Source organism: Schistocerca serialis, chromosome 6, assembly GCF_023864345.2.
Source record: "Schistocerca serialis cubense isolate TAMUIC-IGC-003099 chromosome 6, iqSchSeri2.2, whole genome shotgun sequence".
Classification (NCBI taxonomy): Eukaryota; Metazoa; Arthropoda; class Insecta; order Orthoptera; family Acrididae; genus Schistocerca; species Schistocerca serialis.
The window spans coordinates 146,386,109-146,412,554 of NC_064643.1; the positions used below are offsets into that span (position 1 = coordinate 146,386,109).

At 43.7% G+C, this 26,446-nt stretch overlaps 1 protein-coding gene across 1 annotated transcript in view; it reads right to left on the reverse strand.

Moving 5' to 3' along the window:
* LOC126484697 (protein Wnt-1-like) overlaps positions 1–18,976 on the reverse strand; it is a 62,271-nt gene extending 43,295 nt beyond the window's left edge. Inside the window, exons 1-2 of the mRNA XM_050108293.1 lie at positions 18,833–18,976; positions 5,631–5,751 (exon numbers count right to left, since the gene is read on the reverse strand). Coding sequence (XP_049964250.1) covers positions 5,631–5,751; positions 18,833–18,976 — 265 coding nt within the window. The remainder of the gene's footprint in view (positions 1–5,630; positions 5,752–18,832) is intronic.
* Positions 18,977–26,446: the final 7,470 nt, after the last annotated feature.

Sequence of the window (26,446 nt, forward strand, 5' to 3'; positions counted from 1 at the left end):
ATGCAGCGTCAAGGGTAACCGCAGCCATGGTCTCCTAGCTGATAGTCCGTGCTGCTGCAAACGTCGTCGAACTGTTCGTGCAGATGGTTGTTGTCTTGCAAACGTCCCCATCTGTTGACTCAGGGATTGAGACGTGGCTGCACGACCCGTTACAGCCATGCGGATAAGATGCCTGTCATCTCGACTGCTAGTGATACGAGGCCGTTGGGATCCATCACGGCGTTCCATATTACCCTCCTGAACCCACCGATTCCATATTCTGCTAACAGACATTGGATCTCGACCAACGCGAGCAGCAATGTCGCAATAAGATAAACCGCAATCGCGATAGGCTACAATCCGACCTTTATCAAAGTCGGAAACGTCATGGTACGGTCTGAAACTTTCCTCATGTCAGCACGTTGTAGGTGTCGCCACCGGAGCCAACCTTGTGTGAATGCTCTGAAAAGCTAATCATTTGCATATCACAGAATCTTCTTCCTGTCGGTTAAATTTCGCGTCTGTAGCACGTCATCTTCGTGGTGTAGTAATTTTAATGGTCAGTAGTGTACTTTATGTTTGTCATTATACTTAAAAGTGTAATTAAATAAGGAATAATTTCATCTACTAATGATTGAGTAGGTGAACTGAGTGAGTAATTTGGCCTGCAGCATCAACAATGTCGTGATATATTAGCTAATTAACTAGTAATATCTGTTTCTTTGGTAAATACTGATTAGCTGTCTTGGAATTGGAAATTAATGTTGTCTTATTTTGCTTATTGAATTCAATGTTTGTAAAATTTAATCGTGGGAATCATTTGGGAATCGAAGTTTAATATGATAGCACTACTACTGAGAAGTCTCTGCTTTTTACGTTCTCATCCAAAAGGCACTAAGAATAACTTATTTCTGAAATGTCATATATCTATGAGAACATTCAAATTTTAGAAATCTCACATAGGAGGGGATGCGCAACATTTCTGGCTACGGGAGCCACAAACTTTATTCCCACATTTCACATCTCAGTTGAGCGACGATGCATTAGCTGACACAGAGGTCATAAAATAGAGTTAGGTATAAAAACAGACTCTACTACAAATGGATATATCGTGAGAAATCGTAAGAAATTGCACCAACTGAAAAAGAGTGCTCTAGTGATCTGATATGCTGCTGTGATAGAAGATGGAAGGATTAGCCTTGGACCAGAGTATCATTTATTAATTATAGCTAAAGTACAATTATCACTGTTTATAATAATAGGGGAGAACCTCTTAATACTAAGCTATCACAACAGAGTCTAAACTTTGTTTTAGTGTCAATTTTTGAGGAATGTTTGAGTAATGAGAAAGAGCCCAAGAACTTCGAGCGCCATCGGTTTCGTACCGATTGACCGCCTAGCAAAGCGATTGATGCCAGACAGTTCAACTCTTAGCAGCAGACAGTTCAGCTCTTAGCAGAAGGGCCGAACAATACAGCTTTTAGTTACCGCACCACACAGTATAGCCTTTAGCTGGAAAGTAAGCTCCTAATACTACGAAATGCTGTGCGACCAAGATCGCATCTCTGTGAGCGCGGCAGACTAAAACTGTGCTTAGGAAACGTAATTTTATTGTGAAACATTTATATATTTTCTACCATGTTTAACAATGAGCAAGGATTAATATTTGTCAATAATTAGGATGATTCGCAATAAAACGTATGACTCTCGTAGGCGCACGTTTTTTTACCGCTCAATTTCTGTGATCAGTTTTCTGTTTTTTATATTAGTAGTTCCACCACAGTCTTACAGCAAGAGCAGCGGACTTCAGCTCTACGTGCTACCTCTCTGCTGGGACGAGAACACATTAGGCTTTTTTTTTTGTATAGAAATTGTGGTGTCAACACCAGACACCACACTTGCTAGGTGGTAGCCTTTAAATCGGCCGCGATCCGTTAGTATACGTCGGACCCGCGTGTCGCCACTGTCAGTGATTGCAGACCGAGCGCTGCCACACGGCAGGTCGAGAGAATTCCTAGCACTCGCCCCAGTTGTACAGCCGACTTTGCTAGCGATGGTTCACTGCCTACTTACGTTCTCGTTTGCCGAGACGATAGTTTAGCATAGCCTTCAGCTACGTCATTTGCTACGACCTAGCAAGGCGCCATTATCAGTTACTATTGATATTGTGAATCACGTTCCGTCAAGACCGACGTTCATCATTAATGGATTAAAGTTAAGTATTCCACCAGCTACGTCCGTTTTTTCTAAATTCTAATTTCCTTGTCCTGTTCCAGACCTCACGCCAGCCTGCGTGAGCTAAAACGCGTGCCTTTCGGCCTCCTCTAGTAACACGGTGTTGGCTCTCCTGCCAACCACAACAGAAATTTTGGGTTCTGCTTTGCTGTTGCAAACATAAGTAAGCTCCTCATACGTCCCACACCTCCAGTGCAAATGGAGACAGTTAGGTGCCGTCTGCGCTGACACAGAGATGGTAATCGCCAAAGCATTCGCTCTGATGACCGACTTCCGTCATATTAAGTAGCGACGACAGTGTATTTTAAATATACTCCGGTGTAGCGAGGACCAGCATCAGTGCAACGTGAACAGCAAACAGCAGAGACAAGAAATGAACAGAAGCTTTTGAAATGTGGCGCTACAGGCGAATGCTGATGATTAGATAGGTAGATCGGATAATTAATAAACAAGTAGTGAAACGAATTGGGAGAAATGAAATTTTGTGGCACAACGTGGCTGACTGAAAGGCTCGGGTGGGAGGACACGTCCTGAGGCACCGCGCAATTGTGAATTCGGTAATGGAGGGTAATGTGGAGGGGTTAAAACTGTAGAGGGAGATCACGGTTTGAATAGAGATTCAAATGGATGTACGTTGCTGTAGTTGAGCAGAGATGGAAAAAATCGCACAGGATAGACTAGCATCACTCTCACTCGGGAAGTCAACGATAACAGTGACAATGAAGAGTGCGTGCTGCTATGATTGTATGTGAAAGGAGAGAAACTTGTGGCGAGCTCACACTATGAGAATCTTTGGGAGGTGAGATCGGATGGTAGCGCACTGCCCGTGAAAGTTGGGGATGAGGGTTTGAATCTTGGCAAGTGTTGTGACTTGGCAAGACAGCCAAGCCACTGTGAGGTAGCCGAAAGGGCACTCTTTTAAGCTCACGCAGGCTGGCGTGAGGTCTGGAACAGGTAAGAGAATTTATAGTAGCAAAGAACGTAAGTAACTACTGGAATACTTAACTTTAATTCATAATTGGTGAACATCGGTCTGACGGTACATGTATCACAAGATAAATAGCAAATGATAATGGCGCCTTGCTAGGTCGTAGCAAATGACGTAGCTGAAGGCTATGCTAACTATCGTCTCGGCAAATGAGAGCGTAATTTGTCAGTGAACCATCGCTAGCAAAGTCTGCTGTACAACTGGGGCGAGTGCTAGGACGTCTCTCTAGACCTGCCGTGTGGCGCCGCTCGGTCTGCAATCACTGATAGTGGCGACACGCGGGTCCGACGTATACTACCGGACCGCGGCCGATTTAAAGGCTACCACCTAGCAAGTATGGTGTTTGGCGGTGACACCACAGCAAGTTTTTAACTTGCCACATATGATCATCTGAACAACTTTGTTCTTTCACAGAATGCTAAAAAGGTCTGCAGACTGTAACTCCATGACAGGAGACCTGAAGGTGAATAGACAGAACTTTAAAAAGGAATTCAGGTTGGGCAAAATAAAACAGGCCCCAAAAATAATTCATGCACTTTAAGAGAGGCAACCCAACTTACACCGTTTTCCCCAGTAAGGACAATGTAAGTTGGGTTGCATGTTCAAGGTGATTGGAACGTTTTCTGCGACAGTTTTATTTTGTCCAACCTGTACACGTGTCAGTTAAGAAGGTGCTTTATAACACAATTTATTTATTGACTAGTCTCTAATCAAGCAGCCCAGTGGGAGTAGAATTTTTTTTAAGTACTTGTTCCATAGATCATGAATACGACACTTAGTACTGATGTGGAACATGTCATGTTAATAAAAGATGTCTATACAAGATATTACATTACACAAAATATTACATGACACTTAATATTTACATGACAATAATTTTTTTTTGTGCGGGAGAGGGAAATTACCCACTTACTATATCCAAAAATTCACCTAATGAGTAGAAGGAGTTGCCACTCAGAAATTCTTTTAATTTCCTTTTAAATGCTATATGCCTACCTGTCAGACTTTTGATGCTGTTAGGTAAGTGACCAAAGACTTTGGTGGCAGCATAATTTACCCCCTTCTGAGACAAAGTTAGATTTAACGTTGAGTAGTGAACATCATCCTTTCTCGTAGTGTTGTAGCCATGTACACTGCTATTACTTTTGAATTCGTTCGGATTGTTAATAAAAAATTCATAAGTGAATATATATATATATATATATATATATATATATATATATTTTTTTTTTTTTTTTTGTGAGGCTACAGTGAAGATCCCTAGCTCCTTAAATAAGTGTCTGCAGGATGATCTCGGATGAGCTCCAGCAATTATTCTGATTACAAACTTTTGTGCAATGAACACTCTTTTACTCAATGATAAGTTACCCCAGAATATGATGCCATACGAAAGCAGAGAATGAAAATAGGCGTGGTAAGCTAATTTACTCAGATGTATATCGCTAAAATTTGCAATGACCCTAATAGCATAAGTAGGTGACCTCAAACGTTTCAGCAGATCTTCAGTGTGTTTTTTCCAGCTCAACCCCTCATCAATGCATACACCTAGAAATTTTGTATGATCTACCTTAGCTACCGATTCCTGATCGAAGTCTATATTTATTAATGGTGTCGTTCCATTTACTGTGTGGAACTGTATATATTGTGTTTTGTCTAAGTTTAATGAGAGCCCATTGGCAGAGAAGCACTTACGGATTTTCTGAAAAACATCGTTTACAATTTCATCAGTTAATTCTTGTCTGTTGGGTGTGATAGCTATACTTGTATCATCGCCAAAAAGTACCAGCTTTACATCTTCGTGAATAAAGAATGGCAAGTCATTAATATATATTAAGAACAGCAGAGGACCCAAGACCGAACCTTGCGGCACCTCATTCTTGATTGTTCCCAGTTTGAGAAATCACCAGTTTTTTGCATATTACGTGAACTGCTTATTTCAACTTTCTGCACTCTTCAAGTTAGGTATGATTTAAATCAGTTGAGCGCTGTCTCATTTATAACACAGTACTTGAGCTTATCTAGAAGTATTCCATCATTTACATAATCAAAAACCTTTGAGAGATCACAAAAAATCCCAACGGGTGAGTTCCGGTTACTCAGAGCATTTAATATTTCATTAGTTAAAATATATATAGCGTTTTCCGTTGCAAAACCTTTCTGCAAACCAAACTGACATTTTGTTAAAACTTTATTTTTACAAAGGTGTGAAGCTACAGTACAATACATTACTTTTTCAAGAAATCAAACTAGTTTGTATACAGCACACTTTGAAGGTGAGTATGTAATTATGGTGCGATGGTGGTGACCGGAGCATAGTTGCAGAACAAATTTAGAGCTACTCTCCCTGTTCAGTGGTGGATACAGAATGGGTGCGAGATCTGCAGCATCATTATCACAAAGTCTACTGTACGGTAATTGTAAGACTTACTGATGGTCATGACGTTGCCGAAAAGCGTGCCGCTGCCGGGCACGGTGGAGCAGTTCCACCTGCTCATGCGAAACTGGAACTGGCACTCCTCCAGAGCAGTCTTCATGCCCACGCCGACTGCCTGCAACCAGGAACAACATCATTTTCGCCGCACACATTAATCGTATAGTGCATACTCGCCGTAAGGTCGTGAAAAGATAACACTGCAATCAGAATTTAAAGTAAACAATTACAAAGCTACACTGTCTAAAGGTGAATTCTTACAGTCGCAGGTTCGAATCCTGCCTCGGGCATGGATGTGAGTGATGTCCTTAGGTTAGTTAGGTTTAAGTAGTTCTAAGTTCTAGGGGACTGATGACCACAGCTGTTACGTCCCATAGTGCTCAGAGCCACGTGAACAATTTTTTAATTCTTACATGGGAGTGATACCACACCAAAAAGAGTACAGATACACTATTAACTCTTCCCTGATTACGAAGATTTGTTTCTAAGGAACTGCACTACATACACTTACGCGGCCGGACGGGTTGGCCGAGCGGTTCTAGGCGCTACAGTCTGGAACCGCGCGGCCGCTACGGTCGCAGGTTCGAATCCTGCCTCGGGCATGGAGGTTTGTGATGTCCTTAGGTTAATTGAACGGAATAGACAGTGTATTTAAAGGAGGCTATAAGATGAACACCACAAAAGCAAAATGAGGATAATGGAATATAGTCAAATTAAGTCTGGTGATGGTGAGGGAATTAGATTAGGGAATGAGATACTTAAAGTAGTAAAAGAGTTTTGCTATTTGGGGAGCAAAATAACTGATGATGGTCGAAGTAGAGAGGATATAAAATGTAGACGCAATGGCAAGGAAAGCGTTTCTGAAGGAGAGAAATTTGTTAACATCGATTATATATTTAAGTCGTTTCTGAAACTATTTGTATGGAGTGTATCGATGTGTGGAAGTGAAACATGGACGATAAATAGTTTGGACAAGAAGAGAACAGAAGCTTTCGAAATGTGGTGCTACAGAAGAATGCTGAAGATTAGATGGGTAGATCACATAACTAATGTGGAGGTATTGAATAGAATTGGGGAGGAGTTTGTGGCACAACTTGACAAGAAGAAGGGACCGGTTGGTAGGACATGTTCTGAGGCATCAGGGGATCACAAATTTAGCATTGGAGGGCAGCGTGGAGGGAGACCAAGAGATGAATACACCAAGCAGATTCAGAAGGATGTAGATTACAGTAAGTACTGGGAGATGAAGAAGCTTGCGCAGGATAGAGTAGCATGGAGAGCTGCATCAAACAAGTCTCAGGACTGAAGATCAAAACAACAACAACATACGTTAGTTAGGTTTAAGTAGCTCTAAGTTCTAGGGGACTGTTGACCTCAGAAGTTAAGTCCCATAGTGCTCAGAGCCATCTGAACAGTTACGCCGTTTGTTGCAAATAGTAACCCAACTCAAAAGTTTTTTTATGAATATACTTCCACTTGTGTTCCATTTTTTGCCCGGAAAACGTCTAGGCGATACTCAGTTTCTTAGCATGTGTTTGCCAACATCTCTTGCCGGACCGCCTCTCCATCAAGTCGTATTCATGCCGTCAGAGTTTTCATATCAAGAAATGACGAACTAAACAGCTTATCCTTAACGTAAACCCACAAACAAGTCATGAGGTCTATGTCTGGTGAATATGGTGACCATGATGTTGCATCGTCTCTACCGATCCATCTGTCCAAAAAGGTTTCACCAGAGAACTGGCGAGCAAATAACTCTGTGTGGCACTATCTTGTTGAAACGCTGCTCGTGGTTGAAACTCCTGCAACTGAGGTTCACGGTAAAGTTCCAACATGTCCAGTAAACAATTCCTGTAATGCATCGATTCCTCCTTCAGGTCTCTAGCAGACTCAGCACATTTGGGCCTACCTTCTGGCTGCGAAGCTTGCAAGAGCCGCACTTTGTATGCATGGAAATGCAGCCATTTCTGTAACATCTTCACCACAGTGCTCTTAGGTACGTCTGTTTCTCTGAGAACATAATGGGTCGATTTTCACAGATTGCACTGAAATGCTGTCACACGGTATCAACAATTTTGTCACTCTCTCCTCTTCTACCGCTTCTGGCCTTTTCACCAACAAAGCTAGCCGCTTTAAACTTTTCGTACGATCTTTTGATGTTCTTCACACCAGGAGCATCGCGATGATAAGCACTTCGGAGCTGTCGATCAACTATAGTAAGCAATCGTGTTTCACGAAACCACAAAAAACACACCACTTCCTCCTGCGTAGACGCCATTGCGACAGGAGACTCCTAAGATTCACTACATGTTACAAATGAGAGAGTGACAGAGAGAGAGAGAAAGAGAGAGAGAGAGAGAGAGAGAGAGAGAGAGAGAGAGAAACAAAACCGGATACCATCACAGCACATGCAGAAGTGTAGTCAGAAAACTTAACGAGTGGCAACAATTCTCATAGTCTTAAATACCACAGTTCCTTAGAAATAAATTTTTGTGATCAGGGAAAGACTTTATGTCCACCTTGTACTATGCAGTATAAATCTGCGCTTTGATTTAGCTAATTATATTGTTAGAACACTATCAGTGCAAAACTTAAATCTCACTCATCGGATCATGAATAAATCAGTAGGGAGTATGCAACTCACAAACCACTAAGTTACCAGTTTGTGGGGAGCTTTCTTTCACTTACCGGTCAAAATATTAATGAGCCCCTTAAAAGAGCACACTGATCGTTTAGAAGAGCTGTAGACGCCGATCAACTGGCAACAGGCAGTCATGGGACCCTCCAACGTTGGTAAAGTCATGGGAGTGAAGTGGTATGTACATGGCAGTTTATTGTACGGAATCAGCGCAATAAAGATGGGTCAGAGTTAAGACGTAAGAGAATGACAGAAAGGAGTCATCCCGTTTGGACAATCTCAAGACCGCACGGTGAATGAAGTTGCTCAGTTTGTTGCTGGATCGCCAAGGCCTGACCAAGGTATCTACAAGGTTGCTGTAGCTCTCACAGCACTGTAAGACTGCTCATGACCAGCAATCGGGACAAGATCCTAACGGACAGGAATCGGACATGCGTGACACGCCGTGTCAGTAACAATGGTTTCAACAGAAATTGCTTCTGTTAGTGAAAGCAGAACAACCTCAAGAAGTTTCCTATCAAACATTGCGGTGAGACCTGCATATAGTACTCAACTGGAGCAGGATACCTACCAGAAGCACACCACCTAACAGCACAGCTCATAAAACTTCACGTTTTCAGTGGGCGAAACTGGACAATAACTGACTGTGGGCATGTAATGCGGTCCAGCGAATAGCAATTTTGCGCCGCACGGGATTAGCCGAGCGGTTGGAGACGCTGCAGTAATGGACTGTGCGGCTGGTCCCAGCGGAGGTTCGAGTCGTCCCTCGGGCATGGGTGTGTGTGTGTGTGTGTGTGTGTGTGTGTGTGTGTGTGTGTGTGTTTGTTTGTCATTAGGATAATTTAGGTTAAGTAGTGTGTAAGCTTAGGGACTGATGACCTTAGCAGTTAAGTCCCATAGGAATTCACACACATTTGAACATTTCTTTGGCAATTTCGCCTCTTTCCAGATCACGCAAGGCGTCGGGTGTACCGGCAGCCCAATAAGACGTTCAACCCACAGTTAGTGGTTGGTGATCAAGACGGAGGTGGTCATGTGACGTTTTTGAACCGTTTTCGTACAATGAATTGGGATCATTCATTCAGAGTAACGTGAACATGAACCGAAGTATTTATTTCCACATTCCCAGTGACCAAGTGTTGTGACTTTCTTTTACATCTTCTTGATAAGTATGCTGTGTGGACTCCGTCTTTAAGATGAAAAACGCACTTTGACTAACCCATTTGCAAACTACATGGGCCTAGGCAACAGAGTTCGTTGCCGTAAAGCAAGCCACTTGGAGTAATATGCTGCCATGGCACTGCACCTGCTAATCAGTGGCCAATCGAGTACTGAAACCAGAAAGACTTCAACATGTGGGAGACGCAAAATTTCCAGCGGCAATATCACAGCGAACTCAGTTTGGTGCATATACAGGGTGTTCGGAAATTCATGTTACAAACTCCTAGGACTTGTACAGTGGAGAGAGTACATAATATTTTGAACAGGAACTCATGTCCAGAAACGTATAATTTCCATTCAAATGGCTCTGAGCACTATGGGACTTAACATCTATGGTCATCAGTCCCCTAGAACTTAGAACTACTTAAACCTAACTAACCTAAGGACAGCACACAACACCCAGCCATCACGAGGCAGAGAAAATCCCTGACCCCGCCGGGAATCGAACCCGGGAACCCGGGCGTGGGAAGCGAGAACGCTACCGCACGACCACGAGATGCGGGCCAATTTCCATTCTACAACGGTTTGAATTCATATGTTTAACTCAGAACAGTGCTGATGAATTACAACAGCAGCTCGATGTGGCGATCACAAACGTTGTTATATGCCTTGTTCCTACGAAGCATGTTCTGGCACACACTTTCCGTCCCACCTGATGTCTCTTCAATGTCTAGTGCAGCGGCCAGACCTCGTACCAGCAGATCTTCCTCTGTCTCTACAGGCGTCTCGTAAATTAATCTTTTCATAAGACCCCACAAGAAGTAGTCCATACGAGTTAAATCCGGTGATCATGCAGCCATGCCGGTTGGACCACCATATCGTCTGTTGAGATGTCTCTGAACCGCAAGCGAGAAGTGAGGTGGTACATCATGATGCTGAAACCAAGGCTCCACACGTTTTGTAGGCAAATGAAGTTCATGGGTCCAGTTAGCTTGAGTGGAAAAAGGTATGACCCAATCGCATGACCCACCAGAATAGTTGCCCACGCGTTAATACCAAACTGGTGCTGAAATCCATGCACGTGCGTGGCACGACGGTTTTCTTCTGCCCAAACATGGCTGTTTCGCGAATTCAGAACACAGTCCCTAGCGATCTTACATCCATCTGTGAACAGAACTCGATATGGAAACACGCGTGCGTCGATGCAGTGGTGCAGGAACCACGTCAGTACGCAGCACGTTGTCGAAAATCGGCTGGAGCCATAGTGTGTACCCTTTGTAAGTGATAGGATGTATCTGTGGCTTACGTGATATTGTGATAACATCCATTGCACACGCAGCTGTTCGAGTATTTGTTGCGGGGTTCTCTTCAACGTAATGTAGTACATTTTCTTCAAATAAGGGCGCGCGGAGTTGTTGTGGAGCACCGCAGTCCCACCTCTTCAAGGTGAAGGTACCTGTTTATCAGAGCCACTGCGTAACTTGGGCAAGAAATTTGTGCGATGGCGTGCTACGTTGCGGAAAAAGTTCGTGATACAGCCGACCAGTGTCTTTTCAACTACCTCGATCTTTGCCATACACAAGAAGTATGTCTGTGTATTCGGAAAACATGTACTGAACCATGTTTTTGAACTCGAGACGCGTAGTCTTGAATAGGTCTCGCAGCAAGTCAGGCATTAAGTGGCATCAGGTGACCGTCTGATGTAGTACACATCATCCTGTCTACCCTATTGCGTACCAGGACAAGCAACTCCGAAACTTTTCTTTTTCCCCTCAGCAGACATGAACTCGTTAGACATCTGAATCGAAGCTGTCGTAGAATGGAAATGGTACGTTTCTGGACATCTGTTCCTATTCAACATATTATGTATTCATTTCCCTCTACAGGTTCTACAAGTTTCTAACGGGAATTTCCGAACATCGTGTGCAGAGGGTACTGGCCACTGATTGTCCATCGTATCGGCGAGTTATCGAGTCAACACCTGTCACAGTGTCGGCTTCTGCTAAGGCCACTCTGATCAACTGTCATGTTGCTAGAACTTTCTGCTAGGGGTTCGAGCCATCGCGTGATGGTCTGAGGGTCGGACTGAGGTCCTCGTAGCCATTTATCGAGCCTGCCAGCGACAGTTGCTGCGAGCCAGCTGCTGGTCCAGGTTTCGCTCCCTGGATGTCTATGCAAGTCACTTGCAATTCGTGGATGTGTCTTAGCAGGCCATATCAGCCTATCATATCAGCCCTGACAAAATTCAGCTGCCAGACCAGTAATGTTTACTATGCAAGGTCGCACTATTCTTGGGCCACATTGAAGATAGCAGCCATTGGTGACCTGCCACAACACTTCCCCACCAGGTCCATGAATCAGGGATTGCCTTCCAGCACTGCCTGATTTGAGTTTGAGCTTGTACTACGAACTATTGGAGTAATAAACGAATAGCACCGCTTTTGAGTGCGTTTAGACTCATCCTGATCCACCATCCTCAACCAGAGAAAATCCATGCCCTCTACAAGTGGCAACAGAAGTACTGGTGCAGGCTGAAAGCCGGCCGCTGTGGCCGAACGGTTCTAGGCGCTTCAGTCCGGAACCGCGCTGCTACTACGCTCGCAGGTTCGAATCCTGCCTCGGGCATGGATGTGTGTGATGTCCTTAGGTTAGTTAGGTTTAAGTAGTTTTAAGTCTAGGGGACTGATGACCTCAGACGCAAAGTCCCATAGTGCTTAGAGCCATTTGAACCATTTTTTGCAGGTTGAAATGGTAGTTCTATGTCTGCAGCAACAGAAGAAGAACACTTTAGTGTCGACGTAATGAACTGTGTGTTCGTGTATGATTATTTACTTCTTCTTCCTTTGAACTCAGTAATATTCTTACTTTGTCCTTTTGGTAGTGTGCCTGCGGCTAGGGCGTCCCACCAGGTAGACCGGTCGCCTGGTGCAAGTCTTTTTTAGTTAACGCCTCTTCGGCGACTTGCGTGTCGATGAAGATGAAATGCTGTTTAAGACAACACAATACCCAGTCCCCGATCAGAGAAACTTTCTGGCCAGGCCAGGAATCGAACCCTGGCCCCTCACATGATGTTCTGCTGCACTGAACACTCAGCTATGGAGGAGGAACTTATGGTAGTAATTATAGTAATCAAAATGGCACCAGGTGAATAGGTTTTAGCTCAGGAAGCAATTCAACGTGACATGTTGGGTTAGGTTGCTCAAAGGCAAGCTAATAATTTAGAATTATTTAAGGAGCTTTATAGTCTGGCAGGGAAGAAGAGAAGGGAACAGTGGTCTCCTAACGTGTCTCTACGTCTTCGTAACAGTAATATCTCACCAGTAAGGAGGCCAGGGGAAGATATTTTTCCATTTATAGATCATTTACTAACAGCTGTAAAACTGAGGGATGGAATGAGGAATGGTTACTAACAAGAGAACCTCCCCATCCAACCCCCCTCAGATTTAGTTATAAGTTGGCACAGTGGATAGGCCTTGAAAAACTGAACACAGATCAATCGAGAAAACAGGAAGAAGTTGTGTGGAACTATGAAAAAATAAGCAAAATAAACAAACTGAGCAGTCCATGCACAAGATAGGAAACTTCAAGGACAGTATGAGATCAGGAGTGCCGTGGTCCAGTGGCTAGCGTGAGCAGCTGCGGAACGAGAGGTCCTTGGTTCAAGTCTTACCTCGAGTGAAAAGTTCAATTTTTTATTTTCAGACAATTATTACCTGTCCGTCCGTCCGATGCGAGTTAACTGCGCCGTAGTATGGGGACGCTACACCTAAACTGTTGCATTCATTTGTTGCAGGTTATGTGACGAACTCTTAAGTTTTCATCACTTTTTTGGGAGTGATTATCACATCCACAAGAAAACCTAAATCGGGGAAGGTAGAAGAATCTTTTTACCCATTCGCCATGTGTACAAGTTAGGTGGGTCGACAACATATTCCTGCATGTGACGCACATGCCGTCACCAGTGTCGTACAGAATTTATAAGACGTGTTTTCCTGTGGAGGAATCGGTTGACCTATGACCTTGCGATAAAATGTTTTCGGTTCGCATTGGAGAGGCACGTCCTTTCGTCTACTAATTGCACAGTTTTGCGGTGCGGTCGCAAAACACAGACAAAACATAAACTTATTACAGTGAACAGAGGCGTCAATGAATGAACGGACAGATCATAACTTTGCGAAAATAAAGAAAGTAAACTTTACACTTGAAGGAAAACTTGAACCAAGGACCTCTCGTTCCGCAGCTGCTCACGCTAACCACGGGACCACGGCGGTCCTGAGCTCACCCTTTCCTTGATGTTGCCTATCTTGCGCATGGACTACTCAGTTTGCATATTTTGCTTATTTTTTTCATAGTTCCACACAACTTCTTCCTGTTTTCTCGATTGATCTGTGTTCAGTTTTTCAAGGCCTATCCACTGTGCAACTTATAACTAAATCTGAGGGGGGTGCGATGTGGAGGTTCCCTCGTAAGTATGGATCGATTAAAGTTTACAGGGTTAGGGCATATGTTGAGTGCCGTGAGAAGTTGCTTAATGTTCAATCTTTTTAGGCAGTTTTTATCGTGAGCAGCTCAATGACATAGTACAAAGACAGAGAGTGTGCGGACTGCTTTTTTTATCGAATTAGAAAACTGAAAATCAGTTATGAGTTAACGGATGACGACAATGCTAACAGGGCCATTCCGCAAGAAGCAAAACAAAAGGGCGCTAGACGCATTTTTGCGGGGTTTTCCAGCTGAAATTTCATGCGAGATATGATGCTGAAGATTAGATGGGTAGATCACATAACTAATGAGGAGGTATTGAATAGAATTGGGGAGAAGAGGAGTTTGTGGCACAACTTGACAAGAAGGAGGGACCGGTTGGTAGGACATGTTCTGAGGCATCAAGGGATCACAAATTTAGCATTGGAGGGTAGTGTGAAGGGTAAAAATCGTAGCGGGAGAACAAGAGATGAATACTCTAAGCAGATTCAGAAGGATGTAGGTTGCAGTAAGTACTGGGAGATGAAGGAGCTTGCACAGGATAGGGTAGCATGGAGAGCTGCATCAAACCAGTCTCAGGACTGAAGACCACAACAACAACAACAACAACATGACTACAATTCCCAAAAGCCTTAAACGAAACCGTAACGGCTGCGACAGTGTTAGCACAGATGGATGCAGTGACCAAGACATGGGAAAAGAAATTGGTCTTTAGTGCCGAAATCGTATGTTACCGTTCTTCTCAACGTGGTCACATTACGCGGAATTATAGGGGACCTAAGTGCCGTATGTGTTAAGACATTTGGAGATTTTGAATGGTTATGTCCGCACTGGTTCCCAAAGGCACAATGTGGATGCAGGATACAGCTAACACTCTGGTATTAAAAGAAAAGCTGAATCAGCGGCAGACTTAACCGTGTTTGTTGGAGGACGAACATATATTTTTATTGGATACAGGGTAACATGTATCTGTTTCAAGTAAAGGTGCATTTGGTGCGAAGAAGTTGAACGCATTTCATCGTATATTCAGTGGTGTAGGTGGAGGCGGTAGTTTTCTCAGTTTAGCATGGATGAACTTCTGAGTGGAAAAGGAAGACTTCCGGGCAAGTGCGGAAGTACTCATGGGATAAAGTACCAAGGCGCAAGGCATCTAGTCTGTGTGGATGCAGGAGTAGATCTATCAATTAATGTGTTATGTATAGTTGAACCTTTGGCAGAAAATGAAGAACTGGACATAGCATAGTGCTTTATATGCCTTGGTTTGTCATACGTGCAAGTAGTTGCTGGTAGCTGGGTTATGCCCACCAGTGTAGGTAATTTTGGATCAACGGTAGTGGAGCTATGATGTCATACACTGACAGCCAATCTGGAAGTGGTAGAGAAAGAAGAACTGAACAGTGTAAAGTCTTTGAAACTGGGTCAGTTAGCTGATTTAGTCATGTTGTGAGGAAAAGTGTTGCATTTTCACGAAAAGAACAGAGTTATTTAATCCTGCTAGACCACTGCCAGCTACATCAATAACGTAACATAGGATTACCACTGAGAACGAACCGTTGGCAGTATAGGAAGCCATACCAGGTTCCACATCACCTATAATCGACGATGGAGGAATTTCTAAACCTGCAACTCCATGACAGGATAATTGAAGGACCAGTCCCTGGGAAATGCTGGTTGTAGACATCGAAAAAGATATGATTGTCGGAAGGACAGACTCAGCATACAGGAAAGTCAAAACAACCTTTGGTGACATTAAAAGCAACGGTGGTAACATTAAGAGTGCAACGGGAATTCCACTGTTAAATGCAGAGGAGAGAGCAGATAGGTGGAAAGAATACATTGAAAGCCTCTATGAGGGTAAAGATTTGTCTGATGTGATAGAAGAAGAAACAGGAGTCGATTTAGAAGAGATAGGGGATCCAGTATTAGAATCGGAATTTAAAAGAGCTTTGGAGGACTTACGGTCAAATAAGGCAGAAGGGATAGATAACATTCCATCAGAATTTCTAAAATCATTGGGGGAAGTGGCAACAAAACGACAATTCACGTTGGTGTATAGAATATATGAGTCTGGCGATATACCATCTGCCTTTCGGAAAAGCATCATCCACACAATTCCGAAGACGGCAAGAGCTGACAAGTGCGAGAATTATCGCACAATCAGCTTAACAGCTCATGCATCGAAGCTGCTTACAAGAATAATATACAGAAGAATGGAAAAGAAAATTGAGAATGCGCTAGGTGACGATCAGTTTGGCTTTAGGAAAAGTAAAGGACGAGAGAGGCAATTCTGACGTTACGGCTAATAATGGAAGCAAGGCTAAAGAAAAATCAAGACACTTTCATAGGATTTGTCGACCTGGAAAAAGCGTTCGACAATATAAAATGGTGCAAGCTGTTCGAGATTCTGAAAAAAGTAGGGGTAAGCTATAGGGAGAGACGGGTCATATACAATACGTACAACAACCAAGAGGGAATAAGAAGAGTGGACGATCAAGAACGAAGTGCTCGTATGAAGACGGGTGTAAGACAAAGCTGTAGCCTTTCGCCCCTACTCTTCAATCTGTACATCGAGAAAGCAATGATGGAAATAAAAGAAAGGTTCAGGAGTGGAATTAAAATACAAGGTGAAAGGATATCAATGATACGATTCGCTGATGACATTGCTATCCTGAGTGAAAGTGAAGAAGAATTAAATGATCTGCTGAACGGAATGAACAGTACACAGTATGGTTTGAGAGTAAATCGGAGAAAGACGAAGGTAATGAGAAGTAGTAGGAATGAGAACAGCGAGAAACTTAACATCAGGATTGATGGTCACGAAGTCAATGAAATTAAGGAATTCTGCTACCTAGGCAGTAAAATAACCAATGACGGACGGAGCAAGGAGGACATCAAAAGCAGACTCGCTATGGCAAAAAAGGCATTTCTGGCCAAGAGAAGTCTACTAATATCACATACCGGCCTTAATTTGAGGAAGAAATTTCTGAGGATGTACGTCTGGAGTACAGCATTGTATGGTAGTGAAACATGGACTGTGGGAAAACCGGAACAGAAGAGAATCGAAGCATTTGAGATGTGGTGCTATACACGAATGTTGAAAATTAGGTGGACTGATAAGGTAAGGAATGAAGAGGTTCTACGCAGAATCGGAGAGGAAAGGAATATGTGGAAAACAACTGATAAGGAGAAGGGACAGGATGATAGGACATCTGCTAAGACATGAGGGAATGACTTCCATGGTACTAGAGGGAGCTGTAGAGGGCAAAAACTGTAGAGGAAGACAGAGATTGGAATACGTCAAGCAAATAATTGAGGACGTAGGTTGCAAGTGCTACTCTGAGATGAAGAAGCACAGGAAAGGAATTCGTGGCGGGCCGCATCAAACCAGTCAGTAGACTGATTACCAAAAAAAAAATTGACCTCTTGTCCTGTCCTCAATTTCCGAGATTACCAAAAGCAGCTTATACTTTCATGGCGATACCAACAACCATGCTTCAGAGAGCACATTAAGCCGGGAAACAGATGGGGCAGAACTCCCAATACCACATGCTCCTAGGCAGGTATATAAGGCGGAAAAAATTCTGCTGCAGAGAAGGAGATGCTCAGCCTGGTTTATGGTATATGTTTCCATTGCTACCTATGTGTTAGGCGTTTCAAGGTCATAAAAGATTATACAGCATTAAAATGCCTGATAAGCCTTAAAGATCTGACCGAAGAGCTTTACAGGTCACTGAGTTTGACTTTGAAGAAGTACACATCCGGAGAAAACATGTGTCAGTGCCAGTGGATCAAGTCGCAAGATATGTGCAGTAGACCGTGTAGGTTCAAATGGCTCTGAGCACTATGGGACTTAACATCGGAGGTCATCAGTCCCGTAGAACTTAGAACTACTTAAACCTAAATAACCTAAGGACATCACACACGTCCATGCCCGAGGCAGGATTCGAACCTACGACCGTAGCGGTCGCGTGGATCCAGACTGAAGCGCCTAGAACCGCTCGGCCAGAAAGTGTAGGTACTTCTGTATATGAGTGGCAAAAGGTTCAGACCACCGACCAAGACTGTCAGCAGTTAGCGATGCAACCACGTTCTGTGCTTAATATTGTATAATGGAAGTGCAGCTAATATATTGTCGTACCTTCGAGTTTATGTGATAATTATGGTAGTCATGAAGTGTTTGGCAGATGCTAATGTTATTTCTTCTCACTGGTATCATGTTATTGGAATCACACCGCCACTCCCCAGTGCAGTCGGACTTCTTCTTTGTGCCATCTATACTTGATTCACACAGTCGAAGAGAAAGACGGGACGTGATGAAAGCACAACAAGTAGTAAGGCTCCTTCACACAGAGAAAGTAAAAGTATCTTCTACTACATTTTTAAAATAACAACTTCAAATATTTATCAAAATTGCGAAAAAAAATATAAAATAAAAATGTCGCCATTCGATATTGCCATTTCTATATAGATACATCGACGAATCTGTATTGCGAAAGGACTGGCACGTATCGATATTTTATTGGCGTATTATCGATATATCGATATTTTATCTACTACTGTAGTATGATGTCTGTTCGAACCTGCAAGGTGGACAACTATTCACTTTCGATCACCACTGGACGGAGATGAAAACTCAGCTTAGGAAGCGATGAAATATATTGGGAGAGCAATTGTGTGTGTGTGTGTGTGTGTGTGTGTGTGTGTGTGTGTGTGTGTGTGTTTGTGTGCGCGCGCGTGTGCCTGTGTGTGTCGACCAAAGTCTGTGGGTTTTGGGAATTGTGACGAAGCATCCCGCTGTTGTCCTCGCCGCAACCCGTGCCCCGGCATGCAGGCAACCCATGCGTGTAATAGCACGTTGGCGGCACGTTACTAAGCTTGCAGGCCCCCGGCCAGAAGCCCCACAGATGGCGCTACTCACGGGCATGACGCCGCGCCGGCTGCTGCAGATGTCCCGCTGCGGCCCCGCCAGGAAGTCGAAGCCGCGGCACGCGTCCTGCTGGCGCTCGCGGTCCGGCGGCGCCGCCGTCGTGGGCTGCGGGCTCTGCCCCGGCGCCGCCACCATCCTGCGGGCAACAAGGAACACACACGCGGGGCTGAGAACGCGACAGGCACCGACTGGCATGCGAGGCTCTACAACTACAGCAAGTACCTGTTTACCTACACAACTGATCTATTTTACTCAAACAAGTTTTACTGCGATCAGCGGAATGCTACATACTGGTTTCCACATAGGCGCAAGGATTTTTCACCAGTTTCTTCAATCGTTTGCCAATCTCCTTAGTCGATTTCAGCAAGAACGCTTGTAGTACATTAGTGACAACATGCAGGGTACGAACTTCGAAATCATCTAGCATACTCCTTTGTCTAGACCTACAATAAGAATGCACACAGTGTAGATCAGGGCCACGCACTGAGCAGTCTGAGGACTGTGGTGACGCAACCAGCCATTTGCTTACACTTGTTGCAATCTGTGGCACGGCATCAACTAGCATAACTATGAGGTTGTAGATTTTGTCGTACGTGGACACAATTGGCCAAACTTGATCTTCCAACACGACTAGGCCCTGGTCTGAATGGTTCAAATGGCTGCGAGCACTATGCGACTTAACTTCTGAGGTCATCAGTCGGCTAGAACTTAGAACTAATTAAGCGTAACTAACCTAGCTTGTGGTCTCGCGGTAGCGTTCTCGCTTCCCGAGCACAGGGTCCCGGGTTCGATTCCCAGTGGGGTGAGGGATTTTTCCTGCCTCGAGATGACTGGCCGTTGTTGTGTCGTATTCATCATTATCATTCATCCCCATTACGGCCGGATGTCAAAGGCAATGGCAAACCACCTCCACTAGGACCTTGCCTAGTAAGGCAGCGCGGGTCTCCCGCGTCGCTCCCCTACGCTCTGTAAAGAAGTATGGGACTCATCATCATCATCAACCTAAGGACATCCATGCCCGAGGCAGGATTCGAACCTGCGACCGTAGCGGTCGCCCGGTTCCAGACTGTAGTGCCTACAACTGCACGGCCACATCAGCCGGTCCCCTGGTCTGAGCTCACTGTATTGCGAAGAAGGAACGGACCAATAAGTTGTTTTGATGTTACAATGGACCACACCATTACCTAGGGCGCCGCTGCTACGGTCGCAGGTTCAAATCCTGCCTCGGGCATGGATGTGTGTGATGTTCTTAGGTTAGTTAGGTTTAATTAGTTTTAAGTCTAGGGGACTAATGACCTCAGATGTTAAGACCCATAGTGCTTAAAGCCGTTTGAACCATTACCTAGGGGTGATGTAGTTTCTCAACGGAGGCATGTAGAAAATCTTTCGTTCATAAATGGAAATTATGAGGTTCACAAACCTCCCATGTGAAACACAGCTCGATCCAGATTGTGTTTGAAAACAACTGGGGGCAGTTTCTTATCCCGTCTAGCATGATCCCTCATGATACTCCATGCGACAGTCGCAATCATCTGCACTTCCTGGCTTTAATGCCACTTCCACGAGCGAAATTACAACTCCTCTTTAAGGATTTTTCGAACCGTGTATCGCATTAGGACACTTTCACATGCTGATTGGTGTGAGGATTATTATTATTCTAGCTACATACGTTTCGCCCACCATTTAGGTCTGGTACAGCTCTACCAGATAGTGACAAAATTCTTACAGTGGTATAATCAGAGCCATACCAAGATGATCCTGTGCCCATCCGAAAGTTGTGAATCCTCCCCCGTCCCTTTCCCCCAAATATTATCTTTCAGCAATGTTTTCTACACAGTTAGCAAATTTTGCAAGTAGGTTGAATGAAAGTGAAGAATTACTAAAGGATGTGTGGTAAATAAACTATACTAATGAAAAATATTGCACAGAACAAATTAAATGTATCACTGTCCTAAGAAAATCTATATTGTATGAACTTTATGAAAAACTTGAACATAAACAAAATCTATATCTCACTGATTATAGCACCTACTGTAAATTGGTCTTTATCGACACGGGTGGCAGGTACAGTCAATCCGATTGTACATGTCTTAAATGTTTACCACGGTGACAGCAAAGAACTTTATGACTTTCGCTGCTCAGAGTTTCAACAGAGCTCAAATCACAAAAACTACTTAACACAAAAGGGAGAAATATCTGCAGTGGTCTCACACCAGACGCATGAGTAATGTAGGTAATGATGAGTGCCATATCATAAACTTGTGCATAAAACGGTGGTGGTCCATTGATAGTGACCGGGTCAAATATCTCACAAAATAAGCGTCAAACGAAAAAACTACAAAGAACGAAACTCGTCTAGTTTGAAGGGAGAAACCAGATGGCGCTATGGCTGGCCCACTAGATGGCGCTGCCATAGGCCAAACGTTTTTAAAAATAGAAACCCCTATTTTTCATTACATATTCGTGTAGTAAGTAAAGAAATATGAATGTTTTAGTTGGACCACTTTTTTCGCTTTGTGATAGATGGCGCTGTAATAGTCACAAACGTATAAGTATGTGGTATCACGTAACATTCCGCCAGTGCGGACGGTATTTGCTTCGTGATACATTACCCGCGTTAAAATGGACCGCTTGCCAACTGCGGAATAGGTCGATATGGTGTTGATTTACGGCTATTGTGATAAAAATGCCCAACGTGCGTGTACTATGTATGCTGCTCTGTATCCTGGACGACATCATCCAAGTGTCCGGACCGTTCGCCGGATAGTTACGTTATTTAAGGAAACAGGAAGTCTTCAGCCACATGTGAAACGTCAACCACGACCTGCAACAAATGATGATGCCCAAGTAGGCGTTTTAGCTGATGTCGCGGCTAATCCGCACATCAGTAGCAGACAAATTGCGCGACAATCGGGAATCTGAAAAACGTCAGTGTTGAGAATGCTACATCAACATCGATTGCACCCGTACCATATTTCTATGCACCAGGAATTGCATGGTAACGACTTTGAACGTCGTGTACAGTTCTGCCACTGGACACAAGAGAAATTACGGGACGATGACAGATTTTTTGCACGCGTTCTATTTAGCGACGAAGCGTCATTCACCAACAGCGTTAACGTAAACCGGCATAATATGTACTATTGGGCAACGGAAAATCCACGATGGTTGCAACAAGTGGAACATCACCGACCTTGGTGGGTTAATGTATGGTGTGGCATTATGGGAGGAAGGATAATTGGCCGCCATTTTATCGATGGCAATCTAAATGGTGCAATGTATGCTGATTTCCTACGTAATGTTCTACCGATGTTACTACAAGATGTTTCACTGCATGACGGAATGGCGATGTACTTCCAACATGATGGATGTCCGGCACATCGCTCGCGTGCGGTTGAAGCGGGATTCAATAGCATATTTCATGACCGGTGGATTGGTCGTCGAAGCACCATGGCCCGCACGTTCACCGGATCTGACGTCCCGGATTTCTTTTTGTTGTCAGCGCATTGTCGATGCATGTGCGAACATTACGGAACGCGAAATATTCGCTTTTGCGAGGAATGTCGTTACACGTATTGCCAAATGCATTGAGGTTGACGGACATCATTTTGAGCATTAATGCATTGATGTGGTTTTTACAGGCAATCTCGCTGTAACAGCATGCGTTCTCAGAAATGATAAGTTCACAAAGGTCATGTGTCACAATGGAACAACCGAAACAGAACGTTCGAACATACCTACATTCTGTATTTTAATTTAAAAAACCTATCTGTTACCAACCGTTCGTCTAAAATTGTGAGCGATATGTTTGTGACTATTACAGCGCCATCCATCACAAAGCGAAAAAAGTGGTCCAACTGAAACATTCATATTTCTTTACGTACTACACGAATATGTAATGAAAAATGGGGGTTCCTGTTTAAAAAAACGCAGTTGATATCCGTTTGACCTATGGCAGCGCCATCTAGCGGGCCAACATAAGCGCCATCTGGTTTCCCCCTTCAAGCTAGACAAGTTTCGTTCTTTGTAGCTTTTTCGTTTGACGCTTATTTCGTGAGATACTTGGCTCGGTCACGATCAATGGACCACCCTGTATACACAGAGTTTACTAGTCTATAGGCACGACGAGCTACAAGCACTACAGATATCGCATCCCGAATTCTTTTTTTTACGTAGCGGATCGTACCAACCGAAACTTAGGACTACAAAAGTACTGACTGGAGGGGCTAGTAAATTACATTAAATATCACTTCAGCTCCTTTCGTTTTGCTTGGTTCCTACATCGTCGCGTTTCGTTCCAGTCCAGCGACAGCAGAAATCCAAGCCTTAGGGCAAATAGCGTATTGGCTTCAGCACCCGCTCGCCGACCTCTGATGTTCTACAATACCCTAGCGAAGTAACAAATAAAGAGCTTGTAACATTCCACGGCCAATAATTCAAATAAATACTTGTCGGCATTCTGTTTGCATCAACGAAATCACGAAGCATGCCACGAATTGAGTATAGTATGGCAGGAGAATGAAACACCATTTAATAACTTACTTATCTTATATGTGCTATCTGATGACAGTAATTACTTGCATCTACTCGCTGCATTATCCAAGTTCTGGGTATGGCAGTTTAACATTTATGGTACTGCGGAATAAAAACGAGCAAGCAAAACTGATATGCTCCATTTAATGATCCACAACACTTCTCCATTCACAAAACTAATACAATTTTTTATAGATGCGTACAATCATCATCGTGTACTGCATTGGTCTTGTTTTACTCATGTCAAACCGTGATTTCGTGACTCATGGACTGGTCTAGACGCGTCTGCCAATTCAGAAAAAGGTCAGTACTGTTACTACTATTACAAAAAAGAATTAGAAAGGTATTGTGATGCAACATGGCGAACTTAATAAACAGTAAACATTTTTTTCTACACGGAAATAGGAAACATAAATCATTTTAGTTTCAGTTTTATAAAAATTATATTAATATGTAAATTATTGTTTACCATATTAATTACATACAAAATATCTTTTTCAGTTATATTACTAACATTAGCGTCTGAACTTCATATTGTATAGATTCATGTAATGTTCTAGCTTCTGTTGGAAATTACGAAGATTGCCAGAAATACTACCATGTTTATGTGTGAAACAAATAAATCATTCACATAAATGATTAATAGTGACATCGCTTATGGTTTTAATTAATACAATGACGTCTAATTGACATTAGAAAAAATGAAGTGGGTTAATATTGCATATTTTCGTACGAAGTAACTGTTGGATCGGGTAGTAAACTAAACATGTGTATCGCATTCTTCACTTAGCTCGTCTCAATCTTTTGCAGTGGGAGGCTGTTGTCAAGAGCCGCCAGATGGAATATATCCACAAATGATTGAGGATGCTGAGTGTAAGGGCAAAGGACACTCTGAGATGAAGAGGTTGGCTCAAGAGAAGAATTTGTGGCGGCCGCTCGAACCAGTCAGAAAACCGATGGAAAAAAAAAGAAAAAAAAATTGAATAGAGAAATGGGATATTGTATGTTGAAACGTTTTTCAAGAGGAAGATTCTGTAGAGATTGTACATCTAGCATGACACAATTAATTTAGTATAAGATGCTAGTTGTAATCTGGAATAGACGCCTGTGCGATTCATTGCGCAAAACTGAGAAGGTTATTTTTTGCATAAATACGAGCTGTCGCGAGAGCTGCAGGAGGAACTAAAGGAACCGTGAATACTAACTGAAAGTCGACACTAGAGGCGCTGCTACTATACGGAGAACATTGCCGGCAGCTGTCGGGGAGCCATTAAAAGGTGAAGGTGGGCCTCTGCGGCGAACCGGCCGCTTCTCCCTCACCCCGCTGCGCTGGCGCAGTCCCAGCAGCCCAGCAACAAGTGCGGCCCGTCAGCCTCTTCTTCCACACGCTACACTTTGTCGCCTTGCGTCGAACTGTTTCTGTGTCGCGGTTGCTGTTGGGCTTCCCGGCTAATGACGCCAAACGCTCATTTCCATTTCCAGTATAACTTTTCATATGAAAAAAAGAAAAACACATGTCGCGTGATTTTTGGCACCACAAATTCCTCGCTCGATTTTGGAAAAGAAGGTTGCTAAAATATCTGATTGTTTTTTATATGTGATAGGCTAACACCTTAGCTTCGGGATAAACCCATAGCATTACAAGTTTTCCTCACTGTTTTCTGTGAAAGCTCAGCATTGGTCATCACGTGCACTTCATCCACAAAAATTGTATTCAAAAGCGTGTAACTTAGCGATCGCTTCGTTTTACGCCATACACTGTACCTCAACGTTCGATCTTTTATAATCTTCGGAAGAAACTAATATAGATCTCCGTTCATGACCAAGGGGACGTCATGTAAAGGCGTTAACACCGCGCTGTTCAGGTCGGGTGGCAGACAGCCTCAGCTTCAGAACAGTTGTCGGTTTCGGCTCTCCACACCCACTTATAGCGATAACCGTGGCTGAACTTTCAACGAAGATGAACCGCAAGCATTTACTTTTTATTCATTTTTATCGGTGTCAACATTGCCAAATAATCCTCTGGTTTCATAGGATTTGAGAGCTTCCATGCCCTCTTTTGCATGTCTCCTCTCCATTTTCATCATTTTTATTAATGTTCTATGTTATTGCACGGTAAAAAAGAGAACGAATAAGATTATTGTAATGAGTATTTGTACTAAGAGCTCAAAAAATACTTTTCACTTGATTCCTAAACATGTTTTACTTCCCTGGGTGGCCTGCGCGAGGCGAGCATCAGAGGACGCGGCGCACTGCGTTTCCGGTTGGGGGCTGCAATTCTCTGAATTCTGAGGGGTTCGTACAATAGGCTAAGCGCGTGGCGGAACGACTGACGTCGGTCGAGTTTCGCCTATTGCATGCAGGGCGAAACGACCTGCGAGACATCTGAGAGTCGCCGCAGTTTATGTGTTTACCGTTCTGGCGCGTCCGGAATGAAGATTCCTGGCACCGACTGACTCTTGATTCTGAGAATACTTGTGGACTGTGCCCTGGTGTGTGCGACTGTCTGTCGCCGGATGGTCGGTGGTCTAGGCAGGTTGTTTTCGTAGCCGGTCAAACGGTAAGTTCAGTGCCCTCAGTTGAATAGTAGAGGCATGATCGGTCAACTTAAACTGATGTGTTGGCAAATGTGCCAACACCTTGTAGATAGAGGAGGCCGAAATGCACGCTATCTAACGCAGACGGGCGTGAATTCTGGAACAGGATAAGTAGTGAAAGCTAATAAGAAAAGTATGCAGCTCCTCGAATACTTAACTTTTATTTATCCTTGTTGGGAATACAGCATTCTTGATGAGACATTTCATACGATAACTATCAAACTATGTAAGGCTAATGGCGCCTTGCTAGGTCGTAGCCATGGACTTAGCTGAAGGCTATTCTAACTGTCTCTCGGCAAATGAGAGAAAGGCTTCGTCAGTGTAGTCGCTAGCAAAGTCGTCGTACAACTGGGGCGAGTGCTCTTCCGCATCTCGCGAGCTGCCTTGTGGTGGCGCTCGGTCTGCGATCACACAGTGGCGACACGCGGGTCCAACATGTACTAAATGGACCGCGGCCGATTTAAGCTACCACCTA